This window comes from Corella eumyota, chromosome 3, assembly GCF_963082875.1.
Source record: "Corella eumyota chromosome 3, kaCorEumy4.1, whole genome shotgun sequence".
Classification (NCBI taxonomy): domain Eukaryota; kingdom Metazoa; phylum Chordata; class Ascidiacea; order Phlebobranchia; family Corellidae; genus Corella; species Corella eumyota.
Window position 1 is genome coordinate 19,925,022 of NC_137492.1, and position 18,967 is coordinate 19,943,988.

At 35.5% G+C, this 18,967-nt stretch overlaps 2 protein-coding genes and 1 long non-coding RNA gene across 4 annotated transcripts in view; 2 read left to right on the forward strand and 1 right to left on the reverse strand.

The window, feature by feature from the left end:
* Positions 1-18,967, forward strand: part of LOC145746086 (SH3 and PX domain-containing protein 2B-like) — a 77,044-nt gene that overhangs the window by 8,835 nt on the left and 49,242 nt on the right. For both annotated transcript variants that reach the window (XM_082564275.1, XM_082564276.1), the window contains one exon: positions 14-160. The gene's annotated coding sequence lies outside the window, so the exon portion shown is untranslated. The remainder of the gene's footprint in view (positions 1-13; positions 161-18,967) is intronic.
* On the forward strand, positions 1,632-3,399 carry LOC145746093 (uncharacterized). The gene is made up of 2 exons (XR_014281282.1): positions 1,632-1,656; positions 1,788-3,399. It is a non-coding gene; the product is annotated as an uncharacterized LOC145746093 (long non-coding RNA).
* On the reverse strand, positions 8,378-17,597 carry LOC145746088 (uncharacterized). The gene is made up of 5 exons (XM_082564278.1): positions 17,134-17,597; positions 16,974-16,995; positions 9,658-9,831; positions 9,536-9,583; positions 8,378-9,267 (listed from the first exon to the last, which is right to left on the reverse strand). The coding sequence occupies exons 1-5, from the start codon at positions 17,584-17,586 to the stop codon at positions 8,444-8,446; spliced, it is 1,521 nt and encodes a 506-aa protein (XP_082420404.1). The 5' UTR covers positions 17,587-17,597; the 3' UTR covers positions 8,378-8,443.

An 18,967-nucleotide genomic window follows, 5' to 3' on the forward strand; every position in this document is an offset into this window, starting at 1 on the left:
ATTGTATTTACAGGGTCATTTCTTCGATCGTGATGATGTTGCTCTGAAGAACATCTCAAACTACTTCAAAGAGTGCTCCGAGGAGGAGAAAGGACACGCCAATCAGATGATCGAGTTTCACAACAAGAGAGGAGGAACAACCCAGTACTTCCAGATCAAGGTAACTTGGTTGTTGGGTTTAAATAAGAAATGGGTTTTTTGTAAATGAAAGTCATAAATCTGCCCTATGGCCGACATCTTAACTGTCATAATAAAAGGGCAATCTTATTTATTTTGTAGGCCTAAAAATTGAATCTTTGTATATTGCCCACTAAGCTTTTTATTCTATAATTTGTGTATTTTTCATCCATGTTATTCAATATTGTATAATTTTTGGTGATATATATTTAAGTGTGCGTTACATTTGTTAAGTGTCATGATAGTGGTAGTTGGTAATAAGAAAAAACATGACAATTTTGTAATGTGCTTACTCATACATTTACTACACCAATATACGTCACATCTTTAATTAGGTTATATGCCTTCTATTATGACAGAGCGCATGTCATAATTGCGTAATTTATGACTCAATAAAGAAGTTGTTAAATTTATATTACAACATTATTTTTCTCATGTATGTCATAAGAAAACAAAACACTTACAAATACCATAGACTGCTTGCTTATATTTTATTCTGGTAAAAAAATAATTTGATTTCAATGTGTCCTATTATTAAAATTGTTTTAATTTTTTTATAGCCACCAAGCCCTTTTGATCCATCAAACTTTAATATATTGAAGGCCATGCAATGCGCTCTTGCACTTGAAGTTAACGTGAACAAAAGTTTGCTGGCTTTACACACAACTGCTGAGCAAGACCCAGAGGTAATTATTTAAATCTTTTGTTCTTTTTGTTAAATTAAGGACAAGCAATTGTGGTTAAAAGCACTGTGCTATGGTTTACTTTTGTTTTCTAATTAGTGCAGTTATAAATAATCCATTATCCCCTTTTCACTAATTAACTGACTTATTTTAGTAATTACCAATTAGCATTATCATCTATTTTCCAACTGTTTTACATTTCTTAGCTTTTTAGTCGTAGTAATTTAATATCACATTTTATGTTATACTTTTATAAAATATATATAAAATACTCTTGTGTTGTACTTTTTAAAAACTAGTTGTTAGCCTGCTTTGCAATCTGGATTTTAATTGTCGTAATATGGTCGCAACTCTCAACTAATATTTTCCAGTAAAAATTCACTCATGCACCACAAAATTTATAAATTAAATCTTTTAAAAGTTATGGTATTAACATTTTTTATAATACTATGTGCATTATTTCTAACATTTAAGGTTTGTTTTTATAAAGAAATTTTGTTGTTAATAAATCAATACAAGGCACTCTAATAAAACGAAGATTAACCAATAAAATTTCCCAAAGCGTTGCCTGTAAAATCAATCAACAAAAGAAGCGTTTTCAGAATGCTTCAAACACTTTTTTTAAAAGCCACGCTTTTGTTAATTACTCGCCTACTTTAAAATTGCATTTTACGTCTTGTTTAGCCTACTTTTGCGAATAGGTTTGAATTTAGTGTGTAAGGTTAATAAGTATGATAACCTACAATTGAACTTTTTGGTGTTTTTAGGCATAGCAATGACACCACTAGTTATTAAGGTTAGTATAAGATATTTAAATATAATATAGCATTCAAATCTACTTTTTCGTCTTTATATATTAGAAATAGGCTTGGCTTTTGATATTTATGTTATTTTTTGGTTTGATGAATGTTATTATTATGTTTACAGGCAAACAGTGAAGGGGTGTGGGGTAAGAAATGTAAGGAAGGTTTAAACAATCAGATCAACCTAGAGTTGTACGCCTCATATGTTTACGTGGCTATAGTAAGTAAAAAAAGTGTTCTTTTTTGTAGGAAAGTCGAATGCGCGACCTAAACATAGAGTAACATCAGTGACTCCGACCCAGTCTTTTGCCTGTGGCAGTTTGGAATATTATAGATTATAATTGCCCAGTAATCATGCTGCTGATTAAGTGTTGGCTCAGCAGGAGTTCGTACCGGTTATAGCGCCTTACTCAAGGGCTCTACATTATGAGGTCAGTGGGGATTGAACCAACAACCCTATGTATCGTGTAGCAAGTGTTCTTACCACTACACGCTGCCGGCTTTGTCACATAAGTTATGCGTTCGATCCCCACTGCATCAATGTCGCAACATCCTAGCGCTATTTTCGGCCATATATTCAAACATTTATAGATTTTTAATTAATTATTTAAACCAACCGCAAGATGATGCACGAGAGTAATTTTTTTTATTTTTTACTTTTCCATAAAAACGTGATTTTAAAATGATTTAGATTCAAAATTACAAGTTTAAATGACTCAGATAAGACTGCAACAAAATATTTTTTTGATTATTTTTCAAAACAACAAAGTTCACTTTAAATAGTTTTAATTTTGGGGGCAACACCGGAGGAAAATACCCCCCTAATCACCCCTGAGGGCTCTAAGAGAAAGCGGAGTCGACTGGAACAGCAACAAAAACACAAAGTTTAATTATGACGTCATTAAATTATGATTTAAATATGACGTCATAACTGCCATTATATCAACATGGCGTCTTTAACTTGTCGTATTGTTGCTTTTATGACATCACTAAGCAGTGTTCACGTGATCAATTAATGACCTCAACACATGACGTATTCAACGAGTGATGTCATAAATTATTGTAACAAAGTATTTTGATCCGAGTATTAACCAGAAGCAAGTTATGCAAGTTATTATTCGGACTTTAAAGGTGTAATCATTCCCCTTCTATCAGGGAAATTCCCCTGCTTACGTCATCTTAATGACGTCACAATTTTAACGACGCTTTCCTTATGTTATTTTATATTTTATACAAGATGTTCCCGGCCTGTGATTGGCCAATTTTTGTTGATTGACCTTTGTAGCCACGCCTATTCGTATTTTTTTTAAGTTTAATGATTAAGCTTTCTAACTACTCTCGTGTTTATTTAAAACCTTGTAGGTGTTGGGTAAGTAATTTATTGACAACATTTTAACGCAATCTACTTAATTTTACAACAAATTTATTTCTTGATTAAACCTCGAACTTCAACAAGTTTCTCTTCACACATTTTAATCAACCTGCTTTTATCTTCATCACTCATATCTTTAGCATTCTTGTAAGCCTCCAATGCCCTCACATAATAACCTTCTGCCTTCGATGGTTGAGCTTGGTAGAGATACCATGAACCAAGCAAGTGCAAGTGGAGCCCATAAACCTGATACTCATTTGCTGAAGATCCCAGAACATCCTCTATCAACTTCACTGCTTGCTGACTTGTTTGGGTGAGATCAACATCGGACCAATATTCACACAGAGCTATGTAATTTAAACACGTGGCTTCCATCTCACATCTCACCTTCACATCGGATTGTGTGTCGTTGTGGACGAACTCTGTCATTTCATGCATGAGTGGTGTCACATGATGTTGGATGACACTTTTCATCTTTCCATCTTCCTCTATTTTACGAACACAACCCCACATACCACCCACACAAGACTCTATCCATTTAACAGATTGGTTGAGCACTTTACTACCAAGACCATACAACCCACCAGCTGCACTGTAGAACAAGATTGACTCCAGATATTTCTCCTTACCTTTAAGATGGTCAGCAAATAACTTGACTTGCTCAGCACTAACTTGGATGTTGCCTTGAATCAGGGAAGAAACCTCGTTCTTGGCTTCCATGGCTTTGTCATATTGGTCGGTCATCAAACAGGCGACATAATATTGGGTCAGCTTTGGAAGGAGGTCAAAGGTCACACCAAACTTGTATTTTTGCTCATATTGGAGAATGGTTTTGTCGTTACTTTTACTCTTTAACTTGTTCCAGATTGATTCTTTAATAAAGTTAACTCATGTTAGAAACAGTTCCTAATGTTAAACATATTAAAGTTGTCATAACAACATTTATTGATAACTGTTACGTCATAGTGTGTTAACGAAAACTATAAATTGTTGATTTAAACTTTGCTGTATTGTTCGTTTTATTAATTAAAATTTTAAATAAATTTAAATTAACGCGTGTTGCTAATTGGTTAATACAACATTTGCCCCCTTTTTGCAACAACCTGTAACGTAACAATAACTAAGTTTAAGTTAACTAACCTCCTGAAGCAAACAGTTCCTCCAGATCCTTGGATGTTACTTCCAATCCTAATAATTAAAAGAAAGTTGTTAAAGTTGTTCTCATAAAACATTTCACAAAAACCTAACTTTTATTAACTTACCAATTTGCCTTCTTTTCACTGTTTTGGTTGCCATGGAAGCAGTCACGCTTGGATGAGAACTGGCCATGCTTGAGTGACCACTGTCCAAGGTCAATACACTCTCAAGGTCAAAAGGTCGTCGCAACCCAGAAAATCGATCCTTAATATCCAAGAGTCCAAACTCGGACGAAATATCTGGATATTTTGTATTATTATAAACTAGTTTTTAGGCCTATGTTGTTCAACAAGTTGCCTTATTTAAATATCATATAATGCAATATTTAATAGATTTGTGGTAAGTTGACTCGTTTATTGTTAATTTAAAACTACTTGAGGCATATTTACTATAACTATTTTTATAACTAATACATAACTTACCTTTTGTTACTTCTTTCTCTACCTAAAACAAAGAAAAACTTTAATTTTAATCGTATTGAAAGTAAGGTTTAACACTATCTGAAACAGGTTAAAAGTTAAGCTTAAAGTAACACAAACTACCTTAAAGTGTTATGGTTTGATATAGATTAAAACTGTTCACTTACCTTCTCATTAAACAACTCAGAAATTGTGATCTGAGCATTTTCTTTCATCTCCTCAAAATCGTCAGCGAAACTTTCGAATACTTCGTATTTCGTCATGACAACGGATTCAAACTTTCCGATGTCGTCATCACCTGGATACTGGGAAAGATATTTGTTTAATCTTTCAAGCATCGACTTTGAACTATAATCGAACATGAACTGATCAGAAGCTTCCTGGTTCTTGGTGCAAACGCTGACAACCAATGATCCTGGTCTGATTAACTCGATGATTGCATCTCGACCCTCCACAATTTTGTCCAACACCCCCCTCCAGAACGGCCTAAGTTCAGGTCTTAAAGCAACATAAGCAACCCCAGCTACTGTCACAGCACTGGCTATTGTACGTGCAGGTTGCCCTTCCAATCTCAAATCAAAACTACCTTGTGCAACTTTTAAGTCAACTATGTCTGCCATTTTCAAATGTTTTAAGCTAAAACAAAAATTATGCTTTAATTTAAATTTAATTATTTAAGAATAATTGTAACTTTATTTAAACCAGAAATAATTCAGCATATTTCTCAATCAAAGTTATCTTTAAACTATGTTATCTGCATTGAAACATACACAACAGTTTCTATTAACTTTATTTCATACATTACAGAATATGTTTAAAATACTTTAAACGTTAACTTAATTCCTACACAACAGGGCAAAGTTTTTTCTCTTAAATGTTTAACTACCAACCTGCGCACACAGAATGTCAAACAAATATTTAATAAGAATTTACGAATGTTTCAGATAACTGCATTTTTATGATCGTGATTTCATTACAGGGCCACCTAACAAATATTTACCCAGTAAAACTTTATTTTATTTTACATTTTTGTTGTAATAAAGTTAACTTTTATTTTACCTATATATTTTATGTGTATTAACGTTGTATTTATACTCCTGTTTTTGTTTTTGATTCTTAATTTATTCGACAAATTTGTTTTTTGTTTTAAAATTAAAATTAAAGATAAAAAATCGCTTGCCGAGGTATTACTACGCATAGATATACTAATATATATAATATGCGAATTATGATGCAAAAACAATTACTTTTTTCTCAACAAAATTTGAAATTTTTGGCTTGTAGTGGATACTTAGCGCTATAAATGGTACAACTGGCTTTAACATTATTGTTTAAATAATTATGGTTAGTTGTAAGCATTGTATTTAAGCTTTTTTGTTAGAATGAAGCTGTTTGTAAAATTACAGGCACAAAATTAAGCTTGTATAGTTTGGAAAATAAAAACAAGACAACATTATCTTGTTTCATTTGTTCGCGTCGCCAAGTCAGCGTTAAAGTCTAGTTCTTTGTCTTATAAAATGATAGTTTTTGTATTTACTTAATTCTAAACAAATTAGAATTTTGTTTTTGGTATATGGCTATAAATTATTAACTTTTTTCGTGTTAATATGAGTTCATTTAATTTTTTTATTTATATCTGTAGCTTGTTCTTAAAATCCTGATCATTATCCATTTTTTGTTTTTATTGAATTTATAAATTAAATCTTTTAAAAGTTATGGTAGTAACCTGTTTTATAATACTATGTGAATTATTTTTTTAGCACTCAAAAAAACAAAGATTAACCATTAAAATTTTCCAAAGCGATGCTTTTGAAATCATTCAACAAAAAAAACGTTTTCAGAATGCTTCAAACACTTTTTTTAAATCCACGCTTTTGTTAATTACTCGCCTAGATTAAAATTACGTTCCAGATTTAGCTCGGCTTAATTCTGTGCATAAGTTTTAATTTAATGTAAGTGTGTAAGGTTAATAAGAATAGGATAACCTACAATTGGATTTTTAGCTTTAGAAACTACGTGTTTATGAAGCATAATAGTTCTTCTTAGGCATAGCCATGACGCCACTAGTTGTTAAGGTTAGTTGTACATCAGTAAAACAAGTAATGAATAAAATAGTATTCAAATATACTTTTTCGTCTTTATATATAGGGTATCGGAAATATGTATTTTTTCGGTTTATTTTATGTTATTGTAATTTTTACAGGCAAACAGTGGAGGGGTATTGGGTAAAGAATTTGAGGAAGGTTTAAACAATCAGATCAACCTAGAGTTGTACGCCTCATATGTTTACTTGGCTATAGTAAATAGAAAAAGTGTTCTTTTTTGTGGGAAAGTCGAATGCGCGACCTAAACATAGAGTAACATCAGTTACTCTGATCCAGTCTCGAGTTGCCTGTGGCAGTTTGGGATATTATAGATTATAATTACCCAGTAATTATGCTGCTGATTAAGTGCTGGCTCAGCAGGAGTTCGTACCGGTTATAGCGCCTTACTCAAGGGCTGTACATTATGAGGTCAGTGGGGATTGAACCCACAACCCCATGTGTTGTGTAGCAAGTGTTCTTACCACTACACCACGCTGCCGGCTTTATCACATAAGTTATGCGTTCGATCCCTACTGCATCAATGTCGCAACATCCTAGATCTATTTACGGCCAAAATATTCAAATAATTATAGATAAGTGCCAAAGGAAACTTGAGACTTGGTCGGGGTTTTTAATTGTGACTTTAATTTTAAAAACAACAGGCTATATATAACCTTGTAGAAAATGCCAAAAATCGCTGTTTTTAAAAAAAAAAAATTTACTAAGTTTTGGTAAAAACGTGATTTTTTAGACGTTTGGGTGGCTTATATTAAGTTAGAAGTGATTTTTTTTGCAAAAAAATGTTTTAATTTTAATTTTTTTAATTAATATTTGCACGCAACCGCAAGATGATGCACAAGAGTCATTTTTTTATTTTTTTTTTATAAAAACGTGATTTTAAAATAATTTAGATCCCACATTAAAAGTTTAAATGACTCAGATAAGACTGCAAGTACGTTTTCTGCAAAAAAATTACACAATATTATTTTTTTGATTATTTTTTAAAATAACAAAGTTAACATTAAAAAGTTATAATCTTGGGGGCAACATCAAAGTAAAATTCCCTCCTAATCACCCGCCTGAGGGCTGTAGAAGGATGCGGGGTCGACTGGAACAGCAATGAAAACATAAAGTTTAATTATGATGTCATTAAATTATGATCTAAATATGACGTCATAACTGGCATTATATCAACATGGCGTCTTTAACTTGCCGTGTTACTTTTATGACATCACTAAGCAGTGTTCACGTGATCAATTGGTGACCTTAACACATGACGTATTCAACTAGTGACGTCATAAATTATTGTAACAAAGTATTTTGATCCGAGTATTAACTAGAAGCAAGTTATGCAAATTATTATTCGGACTTTAAAGGTGTAATCATTCCCGTCTTATCAGGGGAATTCCCCTGCTTTCGTCATCTTAATGATGTCACAATTTTAACCACGCTGAATTCTCTTATGTTATTTTATATTTTGTACAAGATATTCCTGGCCTGTGATTGGCCAAGTTCGGTTGATTGACGTTTGTAGCCACGCCTATTCGTATTTTATATTGGGACAATACAAAATTTAAAATATTAAATTTTTTTAAGTTTAATGATTAAGCTTTCTAACTATTCCCGTGTTTATTTAAAACCTTGTAGGTGTTGGGTAAGTAATTTATTGACAACATTTTAACGCAATCTAATTAATTTTACAACAAATTTATTTCTTGGTTAAACCTCGAACTTCAACAAGTTTCTCTTCACATCTTTTAATCCACTTGCTTTTAACTTTATCACTTCTATCTTTAACATTCTTGTAAGCCTCCAATGCCCTCACATAATAACCTTCTGCCTCTGATGGTTGTTGAGCTTTGTTGAGATACCATTGACCAAGCAAGTGCAATGGGGCCGCATAAATCTGATACTCTTTTGCTGAAGATCCCAGAACATCCTCCATCAACTTCACTGCTTGCTGACAGGTTTGGGTGGGATCAACATCGGACAAAGATTCACACAGAGCTATGTTATATAAACACCAAGCTTCCACTTCACATCTCACATTCACATCAGATTGTGTGTCGTTGTGGACGAACTCTTGCATTTCACACATGAGTGGTGGCACATGATGTTGGATGACACTTTTCATGTTTCCATCTTCTTTCATTTTAGGAAGACAATAAAACATACCATTCACACAAGAATCTACCGCTTTAACAGATTGGTTGAGCACTTTACTACCAAGACCATACAACCCACCAGCTGCACTGTAGAACAAGATTGACTCCAGATATTTCTCCCTACCTTTAAGATGGTCAGCAAATAACTTGACTTGCTCAGCACTAACTTGAATGTTGCTTTGAATCAGGGAAGAAACCTCGTTCTTGGCATGCATGGCTTTGTCATATTGGTTGGTCATTAAACAGGCGACATGATATTGGGTCAGCTTTGGAAGGAGGTCAAAGGTCACACCAAACTTGTATTTTTGCTCATATTGAAGAATGGTTTTGTTGTTACTTTTACTCTTTAACTTGTTCCAGATTGATTCTTTAATAAAGTTAACTTATGTTAGAAACAGTTCCTAATGTTAAACATATTAAAGTTGCCATAACAACCATGTATTGGTAACTGTTACGTCATAGTGTGTTACCAACATACTATAAATTGTTGATTTTAACTTTGCTGTATTGTTTGTTTTAGTAATTAATATTTTAGTTAAATTTAACTTAACGCGTGTTGCTAATTGGTTAATACAACATTCACTTTTTTTGCAACAACCTGTGACGTAACAATGACCAAGTTTAAGTTAACTAACCTCCTGAAGCAAACAGATCCTGCAGATCCTTAGATGTTACTTCCAATCCTAATAATTAAAAGAAAGTTGTTAAAGTTGTTCTCATAAAACATTTCACAAAAACTTAACTTTTATTAACTTACCAATTTGCCTTCTTTTCACTGTTTTGGTTGCCATGGAAGCAGTCACGCTTGGATGAGAACTGGCCATGCTTGCGTGACCACTATCAGAGGTCATCACACTCTCAAGGTCAAAAGGTCGTCGCAACCCAGAAAATCGATCCTTAATATCCAAGAGTCCAAACTCGGACGAAATATCTGGATATTTTGTTTTATTATAAACTAGTTTTTAGGCCTATGTTGTTTAACAAGTTGTCCTATTTAAATATCATATAATGCAATATTTAATAGATTTGTGGTAAGTTGACTTGTTTATTGTTAATTTAAAACTACTTGAGGCATATACTATAACCATTTGTTAAGTCCATTTATATGAAACTGATTTATATTTTCTCATTAATTTTAAATACAATTTCACACTCGGTTGGACACCATTAGCCGCTATTGTGCGCCTCTTTTTGGATCGCCTTATCGCCTGGTCATTTCAAGTTTTTCCAGCGTTCTTAGTCACGTGATTTGTGTTTCGCCTTTTTTGTCTTTATTTGTATCGTAACTTGGAATAATTTTGGAATTCTACTTTTAGTACGTCATATATTTAGAATACGATTCGCCCTGTTCTAACAATTCATAAATGGTCTTTAGTTAGTTTTTGTTAAAAGTAATATTGATTTGTAAGTGTTAAGCCAGTATTGTTTTTTGTTAATTGTTTTTCTTGTGTACTGAATATTGAATACATTGTAGAGTATTTCAATTGTTGTATCAGTCGAGTTAGACAGTTGCAATTCTGGGCCCATTATCGGTATTATTTTTATAATAACTGAGATCAATCTGTGATCAAGGGGCGTATTTTATTCTCCGATCAACCTATTGTTGGTCACGTGGGGTATAGTTAGACAAACCCTACATTTATTTATGAATTGTATGACATTTGGTCATATCATTGAGTTAGTATAGTTAGTTAGATTTGTAGATTGTTTGACTTAAGATCAAGTTTGGATTTATAAATTGGGATATATAATTTCGAAAGGATTTTTTGGATTTACATATAAGAATGAATTTGGAACCAACTGACCAAGTACCAGCGGTCAAGATTCGACATCGAAGCCCGTCGAAGAACCCAGTGTCGATCCGAAGTCTGCCCGAAAAAATGCTTTGGCAAATTTTACTCGAATTGAAAACCAGCTCCTTAAAGAAATCAATGCTCAAAAGGAGGCAAAGCTGGTCACTGGATGCAAAGCAGTTTAAATGTTTATCGGCGTGCAACGAATTCTTGGCTGTTCAAGCTGAAGTTGAAAAGCCAAAGGCACAGGCCAAAATTGATGAAGTTAAAAGCCGATATGCGACAATGAACGAAAGGTATCAAAGTTTTCTATCTCTGTGTGTAACCTCTGCTTCGCCAACACATGGAGCTCCCTCAGTAATTGGGTCCCGCCATTCTGGATCTGTTAGCTCGCAAAGAAGCAGAGGTAGCGTCGAGGCGCTTAAAGTTCAAGCCGAACAAGTTCAAAAAGAAGCTGAATTAAGTCTTCGTCAGCTTGAAATTCAAAAACAACAAGAAGAGGAAGAAGCAGAAGAAGAAGTCCGCGAGGCCGAAGCTAGGGCTCGTCGGAAAAAGCGCACTGCGGCCCTTTAGAGCATGGGCGCACAAATTGAGCTTGAAAAGGAAGGTCTGACGGATTCGTAGAAAGGCCATCAATTTCGCTTCGACAATTCGCTTCACCAGCTGCTTTGGGGATTGATCAAGCCATTAACAGCTTATCACCCAAACGGAGTGACCCGACCCCTATCTTAGTTACCCAAACGGGGCCGGTGTATGATTCCACGCCTATTGTCAAAGAAACCCAGCAAAGTGTGCCCCGTAGCCAATATTTGCCAAGCTACTTAGCGCAAGACGCCACCTTGCCAAGAATTACGATTGACAATTTTAATGGCGACATTTTAGAATATGATTCTTTCATCATGCAGTTTGATGAATTTATAGATTGTAAAATATCGGATGACGGCGCCAAATTGCAGTTTTTGTTGAAGTATTGCACTGGCGAGGCGTTTGAGGCAATTAAAGGTTGCAAAGTTATTCGTAACCGAACAGAGGCTTACAGAGAAGCGAGATCACGACTTGATGAAAAGTTTCGTGCCAGTGATCTTATCATGGAGGCGGCAATGGAAACCATACTAATTGGGCCTCCCATTTCTGAGTCAGATTCCGATGCTTGGAATAAATTGGCAGACAGCATGTACTACTGCAGCTGTACCTTAAATGCGGGAGGCTATGGGTCCGAATTAAACAGCCGTGAGACAATAAGCAAAATCTATCGACGATTGCCCGAACAAGTGCGGCGTGATTTTATAAAAATTTCAAAAGATAAAGAAAGAACCGGTAGGAAAACAACCTTCGATGATTTGTTACAGTTCGTAAGGGAGTTGGCCCGATCATCAAGGCATTACTACCAGCGCATTCATTTTGAGCAATGCGATAAAAAATTTTCCGACATGAAAGGGAGGCGATTTCAATCGAAATCAAATCGGTCTGCCAGCAAGAGCTTTAACGTGAAGGAGAAAAGTTCGGCGCCATTATCATTTGTATGCTGTCCTTTGTGTAGGAATGGACACCAGCTGTGGCGTTGCGAAATCTTTAAAATGAAAACGTCGATCGATCGATATAATTTCGTGAAAAATAAAAGGTTGTGTTTCAATTGCTTAAGAGAAGGCCACATGAATAACAATTGTCCGACAACAATGGCCTGCAAAACATGTAGCAAAAAACATCACACTTTGCTTCATTACAACAAACCACAACCGAATGAAAACTTAAACGCACCTACAAATAATGAGAACGCCGAAGAAAGAGCTGTCACCGCCTGCGGTACACAGAAAAGTAAAAATGTGAAACGGTTCAAGGTGCTTCCAGTAAAGGTTTGGGGCAGCGACCCAAACAAAATCGTCCAAACTTATGCATTTTTGGACGACGGTTCCGACACAAGTATGTGTACTAAAACGTTAGCCAATCAATTGGGGCTTAACAAAATCGACCGCCATGTACAGCTATTTACAGCGAATTCACTTACCGAATATGATACCATTGTTGGAGGTATGCATATTCAAGGCATTAATGAAATCGAGTCACTTAATGTAGACGAGCTTATTGTTTTAAACGACCTGGTTGATGTAAGTGAAAGTATACCCACTAAAGATGTAGCAAACCGCTACGCGCATCTTAATGATCTCACGTTTCCGAGACTTAAGAACGCAAAAATTGAATTGCTTCTTGGTAACAATGTGCATGAAGCCTTTAGGTTAAAGGAGCAACGTGTGGGTAAACCTGGTCAGCCATTTGGCCTGCATACAGCGCTTGGCTGGACATTATTTGGTTCTGACTACTCTAATAGGTCAGATAACAACGCGCGAAACATTAATTTTCTACATAGCCTAGATGGCATTGATGCTTCATGTAGAATATTGGTCAACTCGTTTAATCAAGACTTTAAGGATTTAAACGACGTTCAACGCCATGAGGCCTCAATAGAGGATAAAAGGGCTTTGGGAATAATAAAATCGACCGTTGAAAAGGTTGACGGTCATAACCAAATTGGATTACCGTGGAAGGACGATCTTGCAAGACCGTCGAATAATCGGAAAATGGCTGAACGAAGGCTTCAGTACTTAAAGAAGAAATTGCAAGCTAACCCTGAACTTTTTTCCAGGTATAGAGATAAGGTTACTGAATATGTAAATAGTGGCCATGCCACAATGATTTTAGATGGTGAAATTAGGAATTTAAGTAACTTTAAATATTATATACCTCACCATTTTACAGGGCCTAAATTTCGTATTGTTTTTGATTGTGCTGCTAAACATTTAGGCCTATCTCTTAACGACTATTTGTTACAGGGGCCTGATTTAACTAATAATCTGGTTGGCGTACTTTTGCGCTTTCGCCAGGAAAAAATCGCTTTAGTTGCAGATATAAAGGGAATGTTTCACCAGGTGTTCGTTGATCACAATGATCGGGATGCCTTTAGGTTCTTGTGGTGGCCAGAAAACGACCTGTCGCGAACTCCGGTTGATTACCGCATGAACGTTCATATTTTTGGCGCGATGTCATCGCCGAGTTGCGCTGCATTTGCATTACGTAAGACAGCTGACGACAACCTGACTGGTGCGAACGAACAAACCCCGAGTACTGTAAGGCAAACTTTTTATGCTGATGATATGTTAAAATCGTGTAGTAGTGTAAATGAAGCCTTGCATTTGTTACGTGATATTCAACCGCTTCTTAAAAGCGGCGGCTTCCATTTAACTATAAGTTTATTAATAATGACAAAACTATACTTGCTTCTGTTCCTTTGGCATCGTCAACGTTAAATCTTACATGAGTTGCCAACTGAACGTGCGTTAGGTGTTTATTGGGACACCGTCCTTGATTGTTTTAAGGTGAAGGTAAACGTTCAATTAAAACCTTCCACTAGACGTGGTATTCTTTCTATGGTAAGTCAGGTCTATGACCCATTGGGCTTTGCCCAACCATTCATTTTACCTGCACGTAAATTACTGCAGGAAGCATGCAATTCACAAGTAGGTTGGGACGATCTGTTACCCAACAGTCATATCACTAAATGGAATGCATGGTTACGTAATCTAACCCTTTTGAAGCGTATAAGCGTTCCCAGATGCCTTAAGTCTTCTTTAAGCATGTTAAAAAGTATTCAGCTGCACACGTTTTGTGATGCAAGCAGTATTGGCTATGGAGCCGTTAGTTATCTTCGTGTTGTTGATTTGCATGGGGACGCGGAATTTGAGGGAATGGAAAATGAAGGAACGGAAATTGAAGGAACGGAAAATGAAGGAACCGGAAAATGAAGGAACGGAAAATGAAGGAACCGGAAAATGAAGGACGCTTGCCCACGACGATCCTGAGTTGAAACAAGAACCTACAAAGTGCAATTTCACTAAAGAAATTAGCAGCACTGGCATTGAGCGCCTTTTTTCTCGCTATTCATCTTTTTCCCGATTACAACGCTGCGTGGCATGGCTTCTTCGTTATAAGCAATACCTGAGGTGGAAGGCTGAAACTCGAAATTTAGCAGCAAGTTCAACTTCGTTTAACACCAATTTTCTTAGTCGTCAGGAGATAGATGCTGCCACTACCGCTATTGTACATGCTGTTCAGCGCGACGTTTTTCCCGAGGTTATTAAGTTGCTTTCTAACCATGAGAACTTTCAGTCGCCTGTAGTAATGAGTAAAGGAGAACTTCGCAATTCAAAAGTTCTCAGCTCGTTGCAAAAGTTGTCACCCATTTTGGTCAATAATGTAATCTATGTTGGAGGAAGATTACAAAAGTCTTTGGTTGATAGGAATGCAAAGCATCAAATGATCTTGCCTTCAAACCACCCTGTCACTGCCCTCATTATTTCGTCTCATCACATACGTCAAGGTCATTCCGGAACCTTGCATGTGGTAGCCTCTAACCCGGAAAGTTTTTGGATTTTGCGTGGCCTGGCAGCTGTTCGAAAGGTACTACGAAACTGCAGACAATGTAGACGATGAAACGCGAAAATCGACGAACAAATGATGGCCGCATTACCCTCATCAAGGGTTACTGCCAACAGGCCACCATTCACCTGTGTTGGTGTCGATTATATGGGCCCCATACCTGTCAAGCTGGGACGGAGCCAAGTTAAGCGATATGCTTGTGTTTTTACCTGTATGGCCACCAGAGCAGTCCATATTGAGGTTGCACAGTCGCTTAAAACAAGTGCCTTTATAGATGCATACAGAAGGTTCATTTCAAGAAGGCCAACACCGAAACAAATTTTTAGTGACAACGGCACTAATTTCGTCGGTGCCGAACGTGAATTGCAACAAATGCATGATGCTATGTTGCAGAATGAAATAGATTGGAGATTTAATCCCCCTGCTGCAAGCCATCAAGGCGGAGTATGGGAGCGTATAATAAGAACAGTTCGAAAAATTATACGTTCAATCACCGGTGAACGAGTTCTTGACGACTACGGTCTCATGACGTTGCTCACTGAAGTTGAAAGGATCTTGAATAACCGACCTTTAACCCCTATTATTGATGATCCGCGAGACTTGGAAACGCTTTCTCCAAGTATGGTTTTAAAAGGAGCAATCGATATGTCATTGCCCCCTGGAGAATTTATAAAAGCGGATGGTTATAAAAAGTCATGGCGCCTGACTCAACTAGTCGTCGATCAATTCTGGACGCGATGGCTAAAAGAATTTTTGGCGCTTTTACAATTGCGACAAAAATGGCTTCGTCCCGTGAGAAATTTTGCTGTTGGTGACGTAGTGTTGATTGTGGATGACACAATTAAAAGAGGATACTGGCCGAAGGGAATTATAGAACAATGTGAAAGTGACTGTAACGGACTTGTGCGAGGCGTGCGTGTAAAAACCGCCACAACGGTCCTTTGGCGGGATATTAGAAAGCTGTGCCTTCTCGAAGCGCAGCAATAACTTAAAACGCGTTTTTCTTTCATTCATTATTGCATGTATCGTTATCATTTCACCTCATGTCACTCGTGTGAACTTTCGTATTTTCTTACCCTTTGATGTGTACGATTATCGTATATTGTTATAATGTAATGTTTTCTTTTTTGACGATTATCTCACGTCATACTGTTTGCTGCATGCTCACAGTGTATATTGATTTCGTTTTTGATATAATGTACTTTGTTTATTGTGAAATGACTTCGTATATTTTATTGTGTACTCGGTCATTTGGGGCCGGAATGTTAAGTCCATTTATATGAAACTGATTTATATGTTCTCATTAATTTTAAATACAATTTCACACTCGGTTGGACACCATTAGCCGCTATTGTGCGCTTCTTTTTGGATCGCCTTATCGCCTGGTCATTTCAAGTTTTTCCCTTTTTTCCAGCGTTCTTAGTCACGTGATTTGTGTTTCGCCTTTTTTGTCTTTATTTGTATCGTAACTTGGAATAATTTTGGAATTCTACTTTTAGTACGTCATATATTTAGAATACGATTCGCCCTGTTTTAACAATTCATAAATGGTCTTTAGTTAGTTTTTGTTAAAAGTAATATTGATTTGTAAGTGTTAAGCCAGTATTGTTTTTTGTTAATTGTTTTTCTTGTGTACTGAATATTGAATACATTGTAGAGTATTTTAATTTTTGTATCAGTCGAGTTAGACAGTTGCAATTCCGTGCCCATTATCGGTATTATTTTTATATTAACTGAGATCAATCTGTGATCAAGGGGCGTATTTTATTCTCCGATCAACCTATTGTTGGTCACGTGGGGTATAGTTAGACAAACCCTACACCATTTGTATAACAAATACATAACTTACCCTTTGTTACTTCTTTCTCTACCTAAAACAAAGAAAAACTTTGATTTTATTCGTATTAAAAGTAAGGTCACTATCTGAAACAGGTTAAAAGTTAAGCTTAAAGTAACACAAACTACCTTAAAGTGTTATGGTTTGATATAGATAAAAACTTTTCACTTACCTTCTCATTAAACAACTCAGAAATTGTGATCCGAGCATTCTCTTTCATCTCCTCAAAATCGTCAGCGAAACTTTCGAATACTTCGTACTTCGTCATGACAACGGATTCAAACTTTCCGATGTCGTCATTACCTGGATACTGGGAAAGATATTCGTTTAATCTTTCGACCATCGACTTTGAACTATAATCGAACATGAACTGATCAGAAGCTTCCTGGTTCTTGGTACAAACGCTGACAACCAATGATCCTGGTCTGATTAACTCGATGATTGCATCTCGACCCTCCACAATTTTGTCCAACACCCCCCTCCAGAACGGCCGAAGTTCAGGTCTTAAAGCAACATAAGCAACCCCAGCTACTGCCACAGCACTGGCTATTGTACGTGCAGGTTGTCCTTCCAATCGCAAATCGAAACTACCTTGTGCAACTTTTAAGTCAACTATGTCAGCCATTTTTAGATAATTCAAACTAAAACAAAAATTATGCTTTAATATAAAAATAAATAAAATTGCAATTTTAAATTATTGTAAACCTACACAATTTGAAAATATGTGAAAATCAAAGTTTTTATATTTGAATTAGGCTAACCGCATGTAAGATTAAGGCTTTTAACAAACTAAAACTAACAACCTTTAAAAGTCGACATCATCTACAGACGAAGTATCAACACTGATTTAACATTGTGTTTAAGTTTGGCTTTGTGTTTTGATAAATGTAACCAGGCAACAAAAGAAAATATTGTAATAGTATCCGATGTTGTTCATGTAAGTCCATTAAAGCTGTATTTTAAACAACCAAGGTTTCAATAATAAAATTGGTTCAAGTTGTTTTATTATTAAGTTATTATGATTTGTTTAAACCAATACCTAAACCAATGTGTGCTAAGAATATTGAAATCAAACCAAAAAGAATTTGTCAAATAATCATCGTCATAAATAATAAAATATTAATCTTTAGTGCCTCCTGACGGAAAACTTTAAAAATTCCCCGTTTTTTTCAGAATATTTTATTTTCTAATGCGCACGTGCTCTTGTATATTTTAACTTTTGTCATGTTTAGCTTAGATTTAAATGTTATTTGTCAGTAAATTGTTGGTAAATATGTTGATATTTTACAGTTTATAAACCTGACTTTATAATAGGTTGGGGTTGTTAGTAAAAAATGATCAAAACTTTTTGTTAAATACAAACAACAAACTGGCAAATGTGCGGGCACCAAAGTTAATTAGTTTATCGTTAATTAACAAAGGTTTTTTTGTATATATCTTTATCCTCAATGTGGGAAAGTCGAATGCGCAACTTAAACATAGAGTAACATCAGTTACTCCGACCCAGTCTCGAGTTGCCTGTGGCAGTTTGGGATATTATAGATTATAATTGCCCAATAATTATGCTGCTGATTAAGTACTGACTCAGCAGGAGTTTATACCGTTTATAGCGCCTTATTCAAGGGCGCTACAGCATGAGAGCAGTGGGGATTGAACCCACGACCTCATGTGGGTGTAGCAAGTATACTTACCACTACACCACGCTGCCGGTCCAGTTAATTTTTGCGTTAAAATTTTCCTTTAAATCTAACTCTAAAAAAAAATAAAAAATAATCAACGTTAACAAAGTTAATATTTTGTGTTACGAATTGACGAACTTACCTTTTTGTATAACTGTGCCCACCTACAAATGGTTAAATATTTTAAACAAGATTGACACCGGCAGTTAGCAGAGCGAACATCTGGTTCAAACATTTGTATTTAAAATTTTATTTAAAGTTTAATGAAGATAATAATTAAAAACTTATTGTGATATTTTATAGAAACTTTTTAGCTCGATTTTAATA